The 12,365-nt window shown below is 39.6% G+C and overlaps 1 protein-coding gene across 8 annotated transcripts in view; it reads left to right on the top strand.

The window, feature by feature from the left end:
* Positions 1–12,365, top strand: part of ptk2aa (protein tyrosine kinase 2aa) — a 108,326-nt gene that overhangs the window by 46,360 nt on the left and 49,601 nt on the right. For all 8 annotated transcript variants that reach the window (XM_084423858.1, XM_084423857.1, XM_084423856.1 and 5 more), the window contains one exon: positions 8,839–9,065. In XM_084423858.1, coding sequence (XP_084279984.1) covers positions 8,871–9,065 — 195 coding nt within the window. In that variant the 5' untranslated portion in view covers positions 8,839–8,870. The remainder of the gene's footprint in view (positions 1–8,838; positions 9,066–12,365) is intronic.

Below are 12,365 nucleotides of genomic sequence, written 5' to 3'. Positions count from 1 at the left end.
CAGACACTCATTCAGTCTTAATCTTATTGACTCTTGTGTGACTGACGGGACAAACCGTCTCATTGACTCGTGTGTGTGTGTGTATTCAGTGTTTTTATGTGTGTTCATCCAAGGAATCATAAAGAGAGAAAATTTGATTTGAAAATGCCAATTAATTTTAATTGGTTGATTGAATTTACCTGCTTCAGTTCCTGGTTAAATTAATTGTAGGGCAATATTTCATCACTCAATGTTGATTCTTCTGCTGCGGCTCAGTGCAATGAACAGATCAAATGATCATTATCAAATGATTAAGTTCCAACTATTCATTCATATTGAGTTCATTCATGCTTTAGTTCATTGTTTCAGAGACAACTTTAAAGAGAAAGCACCTTGATCACTTGTTTGAAAGCATCGTTTTCATGATCCATCATGCTAAAAAGCTCTTTGCTTTACTGGTAAAACCTTCAGGAGAATTTGTTGGTAACGACTGCATCTTTTTTTATCACTGGTTTTTCACTTTTGTTATTCATAATTTCACTATTTGGTGCAATTAATATGAAATATTGCATTAATTTAAAACTAAAAACTGTGAAAATTGAAATGGCACTTAAAAAGATGAATTCTGTAGGATACTCTGCTACTGTGTATATACAGTATATGCTTGTATGATCTTGTGTAATCTGACTTTTGACTGGTTTTGGTCAACTATTTTTTGTTGTTGATGTTTATACAGGAAAACAGTTTGCTCTTGCTATCATGATGTTGAGGGGCGAGTAAATCTGAAGACATCTCTAAGAACAGAGCAGAATATGCAGGGGAAATATTGTTGAGTTTGATACTAAGTGCCTCAAACACACACAAAAAACGTCCTTGTCAAATTTGTGTTTTTCCTCAGAAGTGTCATTTTAGGAGTTGTTTAGGAGATGTTGTAAACAATAATGTTTCCCAGCAGACCCATGCAAGCCTGTAACACTGAGATCTGATCAGCTTGCTGTTTTGAAAGCGATCTTGCAGTTTTTGTGTGCAGTTCACATCAGACTGTCAGTCAGCCATACTTTAGTAAGATTAAACCAGCAGTATCTGGGAACTATGGACTATATCCATAGATGGACTCGCATGAGACCCAGAATGCACAAAAACACACACTATGGGCCCTATCTTACACTCGCCGCAATGCAGCGGCAAGCGTCACGCAAGTGTTTTTTGCTAGTTTCAGCCCGACGCAGTTATCATTTTCACATCGTGCGCCACGTTTTTTAAATAGCAAATGCATTTGCGCCCATTTGTCTGAAAACGAGGTGTGTGTTCAGGCGCATTGTTGGACCGTTGCTATTTTGAGGAACAGAAATAGACTGAGCCATTGACCAACTGAAACCTGGTCTAAAGTCAATGGCGCAGTGTTTTTTTTGTTATTTAAAGAGCGTGTTAGTAATGTGCGCCTATAGGCGGGTCCACAACGCGCGTACACTCTGCTTATTACACACACAGGGACGCACAGCAGCACACAAACATACCAAATATTTCAAATGAAAGGATTACAATGTAAAAGATTATTACTGTGTACATAAAGATATGGTGGAATCCGGCTTGTCCCGTAGATGGTCTGCTAGCAGGCTTTAATCTCGCGCACGAGCAGATCCGTTTGCGCTCTGGAGACGCGTTCGGTCTTTCCACTATCAAATTCCGTCATGTAAATAGCGAATCCGCCATGGCGCGAGCGTAACTGGCATTTAAAGGGAATGGGAGATGAGACTGATTGGTTTAACGCACGTAAATCCCAAAACACACCCATTACTCATTAAGAGAATAGGGACAACCCTTTTAGATCATGCGCCGGGACCGCCGACCATTTTTCCCGTCGTTAAACTAGCAAAAGAGGATTCGGACATGCCCTAAGTGCACTTGCACCATGCGCTTTAGACCATGCGCTTAGATCGTTAAAATAGGGCCCCATAGCTCAAGCATAGAGATAATCTGTGACCCTTGAAGAGCAGGTTACGTGCTTCAGACACTAATGGAAGATCTAATGCATGCTGGAGTCACTGAGGGTCAGATATAATGTGGTTTAACGTGTTCAGCTCATGTTGTGTTTCTCTGGATGGATGTTGTGTTTTTAGAGGGATTTGTGTTCCTGCTGTACCTTCACTCCTGTAACATGAGACATTTTGAGCTGTTGTCGGTCTGATCCCCCCCACTTAATTTAAATACATTTGCATGTGCAATGCATGTTAACATGCGGGTGATGCGTTCAGTGTGATGAGAGCATCTGTGGGTTCAGAGGTCGCTTGAGGTCACTCTTATCGTCTTTTCTCATCTTGACTCTTCTTGTCTCATTCTTGTCTCGTATCTTCTATTCTCATTTCTTTTAGTCTAGTCTCTTCTCTTCTTGTCTCTTTTTGTCTTGTCTTGTCTCGTCTCATTTCTTTTCTATTCTTAGCTCATTTCTTCTTGTCTCGTCTCATTTCTTGTCTCTTCTATTATAGTCTATTTTTCTCTATTCTCATCTCTTCTAGTCTTGTCTCTTCTTTTCTCAGTTGTCTCGTCCTTTCCCAACTCTTCTCTTCTTGTCTTACTTGTCTTTTCTCTTCTCTAGTCTCTTCTTGTCTATTGTCTCTTCTCATCTCGCCTCGTCTCTCCTTCTCAATTCTCATCTCTTCTCTTCTCTTCTTGTCTATTCTCATCTCTTCTCATCTCTTCTTGTCTTGTCTCATCTCTTCTCTTCTTGTCTATTCTCTTCTCTTCTCTTCTCTTCTCTTCTCTTCTCTTCTCTTCTCTTCTCTTCTCTTCTCTTCTCGTCTCTTCTTGTCTAGTCTCATCTCTTCTCTTCTCGTCTAGTCACATCTCCTCTTCTCTTCTCGTCTCTTCTTGTCTTGTCTCATCTCTTCTCTTGTCTATTCTCATCTCTTCTCTTGTCTAGTCTCATCTCTTCTCTTTTCTTCTTGTCTAGTCTCATCTCTTCTTGTATCTTCTTGTCTATTCTCATCTCTTCTCTTCTCCTTTTCTTTTCTTGTCTAGTCTCATCTCATCTCTTCTTGTCTAGTCTCATCTCTTCTTGTCTCCTCTTGTCTAGTCTCATCTCTTCTCGTCTCCTCTTGTCTAGTCTCATCTCTTCTCTTCTTATCTAGTCTCATCTCTTCTCGTCTCTTCTTGTCTCTTCTTGTCTCTTCTCATCTCATCTCTTCTCATCTCTTCTCTTCTCTTCTCTTCTCTTCTTGTCTAGTCTCATCTCTTCTTGTCTCTTCTTGTCTAGTCTCATCTCATCTCTTCTTGTCTAGTCTCATCTCTTCTCTTCTTATCTAGTCTCATCTCTTCTCGTCTCTTCTTGTCTCTTCTTGTATCTTCTCATCTCATCTTATCTCATCTCTTCTCTCCTCTTCTTGTCTAGTCTCATCTCTTCTTGTCTCTTCTTGTCTAGTCTCATCTCATCTCTTCTCTTCTCCTTTACTCTCTTCTTTGCACTCAACTCTTCTAGCCTAGAATCTTTTGTTCTACTCTCATCTCATCTAATCTCTTTTCTTCTTCATTGTTCTCATCTCTTCTTTGCTCTCTTATAGTCTAGTCTCTTCTTCTCGTCTCTTTTGCTTTCATATCACCTCCTGTACTCTCTTCTTTTGCTCTCATCTGGGCTCTCCTCTCCTCATTTCTGAGTCACTGTGTTCATTGCGGGTGCATGCTGGGATATCTGTGGGTCTCTATGAGTGACAGCAGGACGTGACCCTATCATCTCTGTTCCACCGGATGGTTTCAGCTTGTTAGTGGACGGTTCCTCATGTTGTCCGACTGCAAACTCAGCATTTTATTCCGTTCAGAGACAAGTCTCATGCTGTCAGGAATGACTCATTACTCCTAGATGACGGAAATTCAGTGAAATCTTCATGCAATCGCCTGAAATGACTCATTTTCACAGGGCAGACTGTGTCGATGCGGTCGTTGGCTGCAGAGCAGTTGAATTAGACCGAACCGTGACATTTGAGATTGTGAAGTCATTAGAGATGCTATATTCAGATACGGCTGCGGTCACTGCGGTGTGAAGAGATTTCCTTCAGCGTTGCCCATTTTATTCACAATAACATGGCCATCTCTGTGCTGCCTTTTATTTTAATATCTTCATTATGGGAAATTAAATTCACCCATAGATGAGTTCTGTCATTATTTACTCACCGATAGTCCCTCCAAAACCATATAATATTCTAATCTGTCACCACAGAGATGCATTGCACCAGGTTAAACCTTTATATTTTTTCATTTAGCAGATGCTTTTATCCAAAGTAACTTATAAATAAAGAAAATCACAAGCAATTTGTCGAGCCAACAATATTAACAGGATTCAATGCCGTATCTAGTTCAGTCATGAAACTCTAGATGGCTCAGGCTGATGGTCCTTTACATGCAATCTGCCAGCAATCACATCATTACTGCTTGGCACAAGCTGATTGGCTCCCAATCACAAGCTGATCCTGCAGCCAATGAGATTGCTTACTCAACATTTAAATGTTCTGGTCTGAGTTCCTGTGAACCCCTCCACCTCCCCCAGCTCCACCTGCCTAGATCTGCTACGGGATTTATGAACGTCTATTTATGCATCTTACATGCTCACAGCAGCGTGTCTGTGTATCTGTTAATATCTTGCATACTTACAGCAGCAACGTAACAGATCTAGTATTTATTTTTATTTTTGGTTTATTTCGCATTTTAAATAGATAAAAAATAAAAGTTATAGTAAGTTCCTGTTGTGGATTTTTAATTACGTTTTGTTCAATGCTATAGAAATCTAATAAAAAATAAACTGTTTCATCCAAAATTTTGTGTGGCTATGTATTTTCATGCATTTAGATTTATGTTAAAATCAAACTCTATTGGCCTCAGTTGTGAGTCATGTCTCTCATATCGCATCTCTCTTTGACTGTAAGTACTTTTCTTTTGCTGTATGTTGCTGCCTATGTAGAGCGTTCCAAATCATCCAAATCATTATAGAAAGTAGACAGTATACAACACTAGGTTTTGAAGCAGAGTTTGTACAGTGTATCTCTTTGTCCTGAATGGGCCATTCGGTATTAGTGTTCATTGTTAAAATGGATATGGGGTGTGTCCTGCCTTAAGCCACGCCCCCGCACACCTGGGCGCCAGGTGAGTTTGTGGAAAATGAGTGGTGAACAGGTAAACATGACTCACACTCGGCCGCGACTGTAGCGATGAGACTGTGTGTGAGAGGAGAGAGGCTCGACCCGTGTGTGTGACGGTAAAGCGTGTCGTGTCAGATATCCCACACCCGTTACAGGCACAGACGTGTGCCGGGGATTTCTGTTCGCCGCACGACTCCCTCATGTTTCCCGACAGAGATGGATGTGTGTCGCATGACTTCGCTGTACCATGTATTTGCTGGCCGTTTCTACTCACAGGTAGGATGGTCGTGACCACGGGCCGCTCTCATGCTCGGTATTTATAATTTGGCTTTAGAGAGACGTACAAACATTCAAAATCTTAGTTTTGAAACATATATATATATAAACAAGTATATGTGTGTGTGTGTGTATATGTATATGTATATATATATATATATATATATATATATACACTAAAAATGTCTAAAGTGTATATACGTTTTTATATTAAATTAGATTATCTGTAAGTCAGTCATTCGTTAGTTTGACTTCCTACCAAGTCTAACACCGTGACATTTTTTAATACATTGATCCGTTTGTTTCAACTTGTCGTAAGACCTTAGTGAGTAACTTTGGCATCTAAAAGCGTCTTCTGAATGTGTGTGATGTTTTGGTGTTTGTTGATGATGTATGAAGCAGACAGACTGCGGTGTGTTTGGATGGTGTCAGTGTCTGGAGCTGTGTGTGTGTGTGTGTGTGTCAGATCTCTGTGCCATACGTGACTCTGAGAGTGTAACTGCTCATTCACTGACACTTTGATGTGTGCCTTTCAAGTTCATGTCTGGCTCATATTTCACCCCAGAACTAAAAGAGAGCCATGCTATGTTGTATAAAGGAAATGAAGCCAATAATAAGAGCCTCCTTTCACCATCAGGGTGAATCTCATGACAGCCATTATGATTTAATTGCATTGTGACATTATTTTCATGACAGCTCGCATTACTGTAATGTGTCCAGATGGTTTGTGATTCTCGTTAGTTTCTCAATGATGATTGTCATTAGTCTGTCATTAAATAAATCACACTGTGTTCGTTTATCTAGGCCAGAGTAGAACTGGTCCCGCCTGGGTTCACTATAGAAAACAATATATCTATAGAAATAATGATGACCTGACTTTGACTACTGTAACACTGAAATAGGCATCATCCTGTCCAGACATAAGGAACTTTTTGGAAAAATCAGCATAAAAATAAATGCATTTTCCAATTATGTCTGTAGCCCTCTCTTTACATGGAGCAGGAATCACATCAGAAGTTCGTCTAAAACAGTAAATAGTCAGCTTAGACCCTTTAAAGTTTAGACCCTGTGTTTTACTCAATAACCCAAGGTTTTGTCTGCTCTACTGCTACACTTCCATTGTAAATCCTTTACCGTAAATGTGTTTTCCAAACAATTTGGAGAACTGAAGAATGAATATGAATTATTTCCTATGGTAAAAATCAGCAATTCCCTGGTTTAGCTGCCAGACTCCTGGTTCATAATTTTTTACTACTTTTCATGTTCAACTAATGGAAAACACACTGTCTTGCGTAACTGTCCTGATATGTGTGTGTGTGTGTGTTTGTTCTTGCACGTTTGTTTATCTTTGTCATGGGTGTGTTTCATATTTGTGATGGTGATAAGCGTCAGATAAGCGGATGTCTGGGATTGTTGGAATGCTGCCGAGAGCAATGTGCTGCGATCTGCTGAAATATCACATCAGTCCATCCCAGCATCCGTCTTGCCTGTGTCGTGGAGTTTAATGTATGGATGGATTTTCAGCAGAAATGTTAGCTGGTTAGTTTGTAACGTTCAGCCAATTAGGTTGAGATTACAAAAGTTAAAATGGGGTCAGATTTTACTGTGTGAGGAATTGGGTGTTAAAAGAATGAGACACAACTGAAGTTAAAGTGGAAAAGAACGGTGTATTTACAATCTTCATAAGAGACTTTAAAACAACACTATAAAACCAGGAAAACTCAGGGGGCCCTATTTTAATGATCTTAGCGCATGGTCTAAAGCGCAGAGCGCAAGTGCACTTAGGGCATGTCCGAATCCACTTTTGCTAGTTTAACGACGGGAAAAATGGTCGGCGGTCCCGGTGCATGATCTAAAAGGGTTGTCCCTATTCTCTTAATGAGTAATGGGTGTGTTTTAGGATTTACGTGCGTTAAACCAATCAGAGTCTCATCTCCTATTCCCTTTAAATGCCAGTTGCGCTCGCGCCATGGCGGATTCACTATTTACATGACGGAATTTGATAGTGGAAAGACCGAACGCGTCTCCAGAGAGGGAAAGGATCTGCTCATTCGCGGGGTAAAAGTGCGCAAGCAGATCATCTACGGGACAAGCCGGATTCCACCATATCTTTATGTACACAGTAATAATCTTTTACATTGTATTCCTTTTATTTTAAATATTTGGCATGTTTGTGTGCTGCTGTGCATCCCTGTGTGTGTAATAAGCAGAGTGTACGCGCATTGTGGACCCGCCTATAGGCGCACATTACTAACACGCTCTTTAAATAACCAAAAAAGAAATATTGCGCCATTGACTTTAGACCAGGTTTCAGTTGGTCATTGGCTCAGTCTATTTCAGTTCCTCAAAATAGCAACGGTCCAACAATGCGCCTGAACACACACCTCGTTTTCAGACCAGCAGCCCATGCGCGCACAGATGGGTGCAAATGCATTTGCTATTTAAACAACGTGGTGCAGGACGTGAAAATGATAAGTGCGTCGGGCTGAAACTAGCAAAAAACACTTGTCGCGCTTGGCGCTGCATTGCGCCGGGTGTAAGATAGGGCCCAGGCTGTCAAAAGCATAGAGTACCATACCATAAAACAGTCCATAAGAATCCTTGTGTGTTGAAGCGTCCCAATGTGTAGATACAGTCCAAAAGTAGTGATAATCCAAAAGCTTGAAGTGGTGTGGAAAGGTGAGTCCGCAAGTGGTAACTCCAACTGTCTTAAAGACATACACACTTAAAATGTTAAGAGGAATAAAATGGACTAAGAAACATGTAGACCAATTGAAACTCTATTATACATAAAATACTTAGAGCAGTAAAACATGTCTCTTACAAGTGTAATGCTGAGTGTGGAGTTAACCAGCCCTACTACAGCGCCTCCAGCTGAACGACCACCCAGACCAGCTTTAACCAGCTAGAGAGAAGAGTATTCCTTAGACGAGGCTCCTTCATGTTTTCACACATACGGCTGTTAACCCTGATGTAACCATGAGCAGTTAAATGGAAACTGATTTGCTCTCCATCTGCGAAGTGTCTGGCGATTCATCTGCTCCTGTATAACGCCTCTTAAATTGATCATGTTCGCGCTTCGCCATATCACTGTCTGGCTCTCGAACCGCTTCACACACAGAGATAGAATGAGAAATGTCTTGTCCTCAGATTATTTCAGAAGTGTGAGAAACGCTGAGATGCTGTTGGAAAGTCCTACTCTAGCATCTTTTATTTTGGAAGCAATGTCCGTTTTTATTGTCTGTGTAATTAGTGTAGAAGGACAAAATAGGGCTGCACAATTTGGGGAAAAAAATCGAACTGATACAAAAATACAAAATTTATGATTTCAATTTAAAATGCTTTTTTTCCGGTTTGCGATGCTTGTTAGTAACAGTGTTGCTTATGTATAATTAGGATACCATTCTAATTTTTATTAAATCTAAACGGTTTCTCCTTCCTCTTGTTTTTTGCACAGAATATGACAGACACTTAGCGCACAACAAAGGCATGGCGACGGCATACCTGGAGCCCAACCCGAACTACACCCTGGGCACCGGGGCCAAGGCCCGTCTGAGTGCGGGGCCGGAGCGGGCCCCCGGGGCCCCGGACAGGGTCCTGAAGGTCTTCCATCACTTTGAGAATAACAGCGAGCGCAGCACCTGGTCCAGCAACATCCGACATGGAGACGCAACTGACATCAGGGTAAGAAAAAGGACCTGTTTAGTGTCCTTCTTCTGTGCATCAATATCTGTAGCTTTTAGAACCGGCGTTTTAGAACCAGTTTCTGAGGGTTTTACATGGTTTTAAAGTGGTCCAAGCTTGACATTTTTTAGTCATTGTCTGGTCTTGAGTAGGTCTAGTTGTTTGGCTGTTTCTCATTGATGATTTTAGTTAGTTTCTCATTACTGTATCAATGCAATGAGAATCATCATATCCAGACATAATCATCATAAAATGTAATTCAGTACAGCAAATGCTGCATTCATTCATGTATAAATACTTTATCATCTGTATTTTTGTCATTTAAAGTCCTCCTGTAGTCAATAATTTTATCCCTTAAAACTCATCTTTGATCACCAAAATGACATTTAAATGTTTTTTCCTTGAAAAAAATGTTCTTCCTGCCTTAAAATATCTTGAATGTTACTCGACACCCTTGCCTCATTTAGTATATGCAAATGAGCCCCGCCTCCACTCACTCACTCAGCTCAGAGATCCACTGGTTGACGATCACACGTTGATCTGATTGGTTACAAGGTAGTTTGTGACGTCAGAAACACCAGCGATTTCAAAGCGTATTTTGAGACTGTCTTTGGTTCACTGCAGTTTTAAGGAGGAAATACTCAGCAATGGTGTCGACTTATGAATTTACACATGGTTTGTCTTAAACATATTAAAAACATCACATAGACATAAAAAACAACTTTAAAAGCTGGATTTTCACCACAGGGGAACTTTAAATAATACATAGCTATAATTATATCAATTATAAACATATAATAATTTTTGTAGTTATAAAAAACGTATTTTCTGTTAGAATCTGTTTTTCATACTAACAAATCCAGATAAAACTGTTTCCTGAGGATTTTACATGTTTTCCGGCTGGTTTGAGTTGGTCATTTTAGTCATTAGCAGGTCTTGATGGCTGTTTGGTTGAACTTTTGTCTGGATGTAATCAGGTAGATCAGCTTGGTCAAGGTTTTTAGAGCAAGTAGACCGCCTCAGACCAGCAGCAAACTAGCTATCAAAGTGTGTCTTTCCACTTTATCGACAGTCTTTTGATTCATAATTGTAGGATGGGTGGGTTTGGTGACATCACCATTTTTGTGCCTGTGTGTGTTCAGACATGTAATTGCGTCTCTTCAGGAAACATACAAGCCCTTCTGAAGCTCTGCTTTCTCCGAATTTTCTGAATTAATTTCAGACTCTGGAGGACCGAGTCGAGATGGACGACTCTGTTAGAGACGCAGCAGTTGTATTGATCAGCGTGTGTGTGTGTGTGTGTGTGTGTTAAGCGGATTGTTGTGTTCAAATCCACAGGAAGATTAAACATGCTGGTCCTCTTGATCGGATGGTCTCTGGTGACCTCTCACCCGCTCAGTCTGGACACAACCTGTCTCAATGTGTGATGATTTTAAGTCAACAAGAAGACATTTCAGTGCATGTTAAGGCAAAAGCATTGCACTGGTCATGAACTTGGTTGAGATTTTGCTTCCATAGACTAGTGGGGAAAAAAACATCCATTAAATACACATTTTTATTGTTTATTAGTTTTTATTTTGTTATATTTTATTTATTTGCATCTGTAGATTTTAATTGCAATACATATCTTAAAGGTGGTGAGTTTAAGACTTCGGCAGCTTTACACACACCAAACTTTACAGCGTAATTAAACATAACATTTGTCTTTTATCTACTGAGATTAATTAATCAACTGGGGAAATATGGGGAAATTTAATAGTTGCAATTTTCACCCTGTTCATCTGTGTTTCCTTGCCTCAGTCCAAAGAACAAAGTGTTTGTCTTCCGATCATTGAGAACATGTGGAGGTCTGGCCGAGGTCCAGATTAAACAAGCCCGAAGCTCAGAAAACTGTGTGTGTGGTTTAATCGCGACAGAAGTGGGCATTTCTAATGCAGGATCCTTTCAAGCTTTACCACAGATGTTCAGATTTCCAGCAGCAGGGATTTTATTTGGAGAAGATTAAAATGAGGAATATTTTGTGGCATGAAAAAGTGGAAGAACGAATGGAGAATCTAAAAACTTGTGACTATTAAATTGTGCAAACATGTCATTTCTGCTGAAAATGACTCGCATATTTTCGAGAAGGAAAACTTTGAATTAGTTTGTTTTGATTGCTTTGGGCATCTGCTTAGTGAATAAATGAATATAAATTGAACGCATTAGCATTCACACCTAAATATAAAATAACAAAGCAGGCTCCGAATGGCAACTTCTAATTGACAATTTGCATGCAACTTATTTGTGATGCTAATGATGCTGAGCAACAAATGACATTTTAAACCATTGCTGAAATTAAATATAGAAAGTTCTTTTATAAATGAATAGAAGGTAATTTTATAGAAAAGACAGTGAAGGTTGTTAACATCTAGGCACAGTAACAGATGTTTTATGATTTTAGTGGATGTGAATTTGTTCATGTTGATTTAATTATGCTAAGAAATACAGTGCAGTGTTTTAAGAAAATGTATTTCAGCGGGAACATTGTTGTAATGAATTCAACTGGATTTATCCATTTTATGATACCATAATTCAACATTTTTTTTTGCTGTAAAGCATGTTAACGTATCATATAGTTGCTCTTTTACAGATTAATTTGAGTTGCAGATCTACACCGCAGTGATTATCTCATTAAACTCGGCCGAATGAAGCACTTTAATTATCCTAATGAGAGATTTGCTGTTGTTTCACTCTTGGATTAACAGGCCGAGACCAACAAGCTTGTCATCCATTTTAACTTCCCTCACGTCTTCTGTATATTCAAGGGGGCGACTAGTCAATTACAAGATGGATGTTCATTTAAATTTCATGTGCAATGTTTTTTAGAGATTTGATGCATAGTGTAAATTTATTTATTTTTACTAATGGCGAGTGCTTGAGTTGATCTTTATGGTTCATGAGTCTCTTTTCCTAGTACATGATTTATTTTAAAGGGGTGGTTGATTATGATTTGACTTTTCTAACTTTAGTTAGTGTGTAATGTTGCTGTTTGAGCATAATCAACATCTGCAAAGTTACAATGCTCAAAGTTCAAAGCAAAGGGAGAGATTTGCTTTTAAAGAAATCGCTTTTTAAGGACTACAACAAACGGCTGGTAGAGACTACACCACATTCCTCCCGGGTTAGTGACATCACCAACCCTAGAATTTACATAAACCCCGCCCCCCGGAACACGATTTATAGATTATCAAGACAGAATATGCTAATCAATGACTAGAAGATAACTACACATAAGCTACATAAACTCATCAACTAACCATT

This window comes from Rutilus rutilus (genome assembly GCF_951802725.1).
Source record: "Rutilus rutilus genome assembly, chromosome: 11".
Lineage (NCBI taxonomy): Eukaryota > Metazoa > Chordata > Actinopteri > Cypriniformes > Leuciscidae > Rutilus > Rutilus rutilus.
The sequence above is the reverse complement of the archived record's forward strand: the minus strand, read 5'-3'. Positions and strand labels throughout refer to the sequence as shown.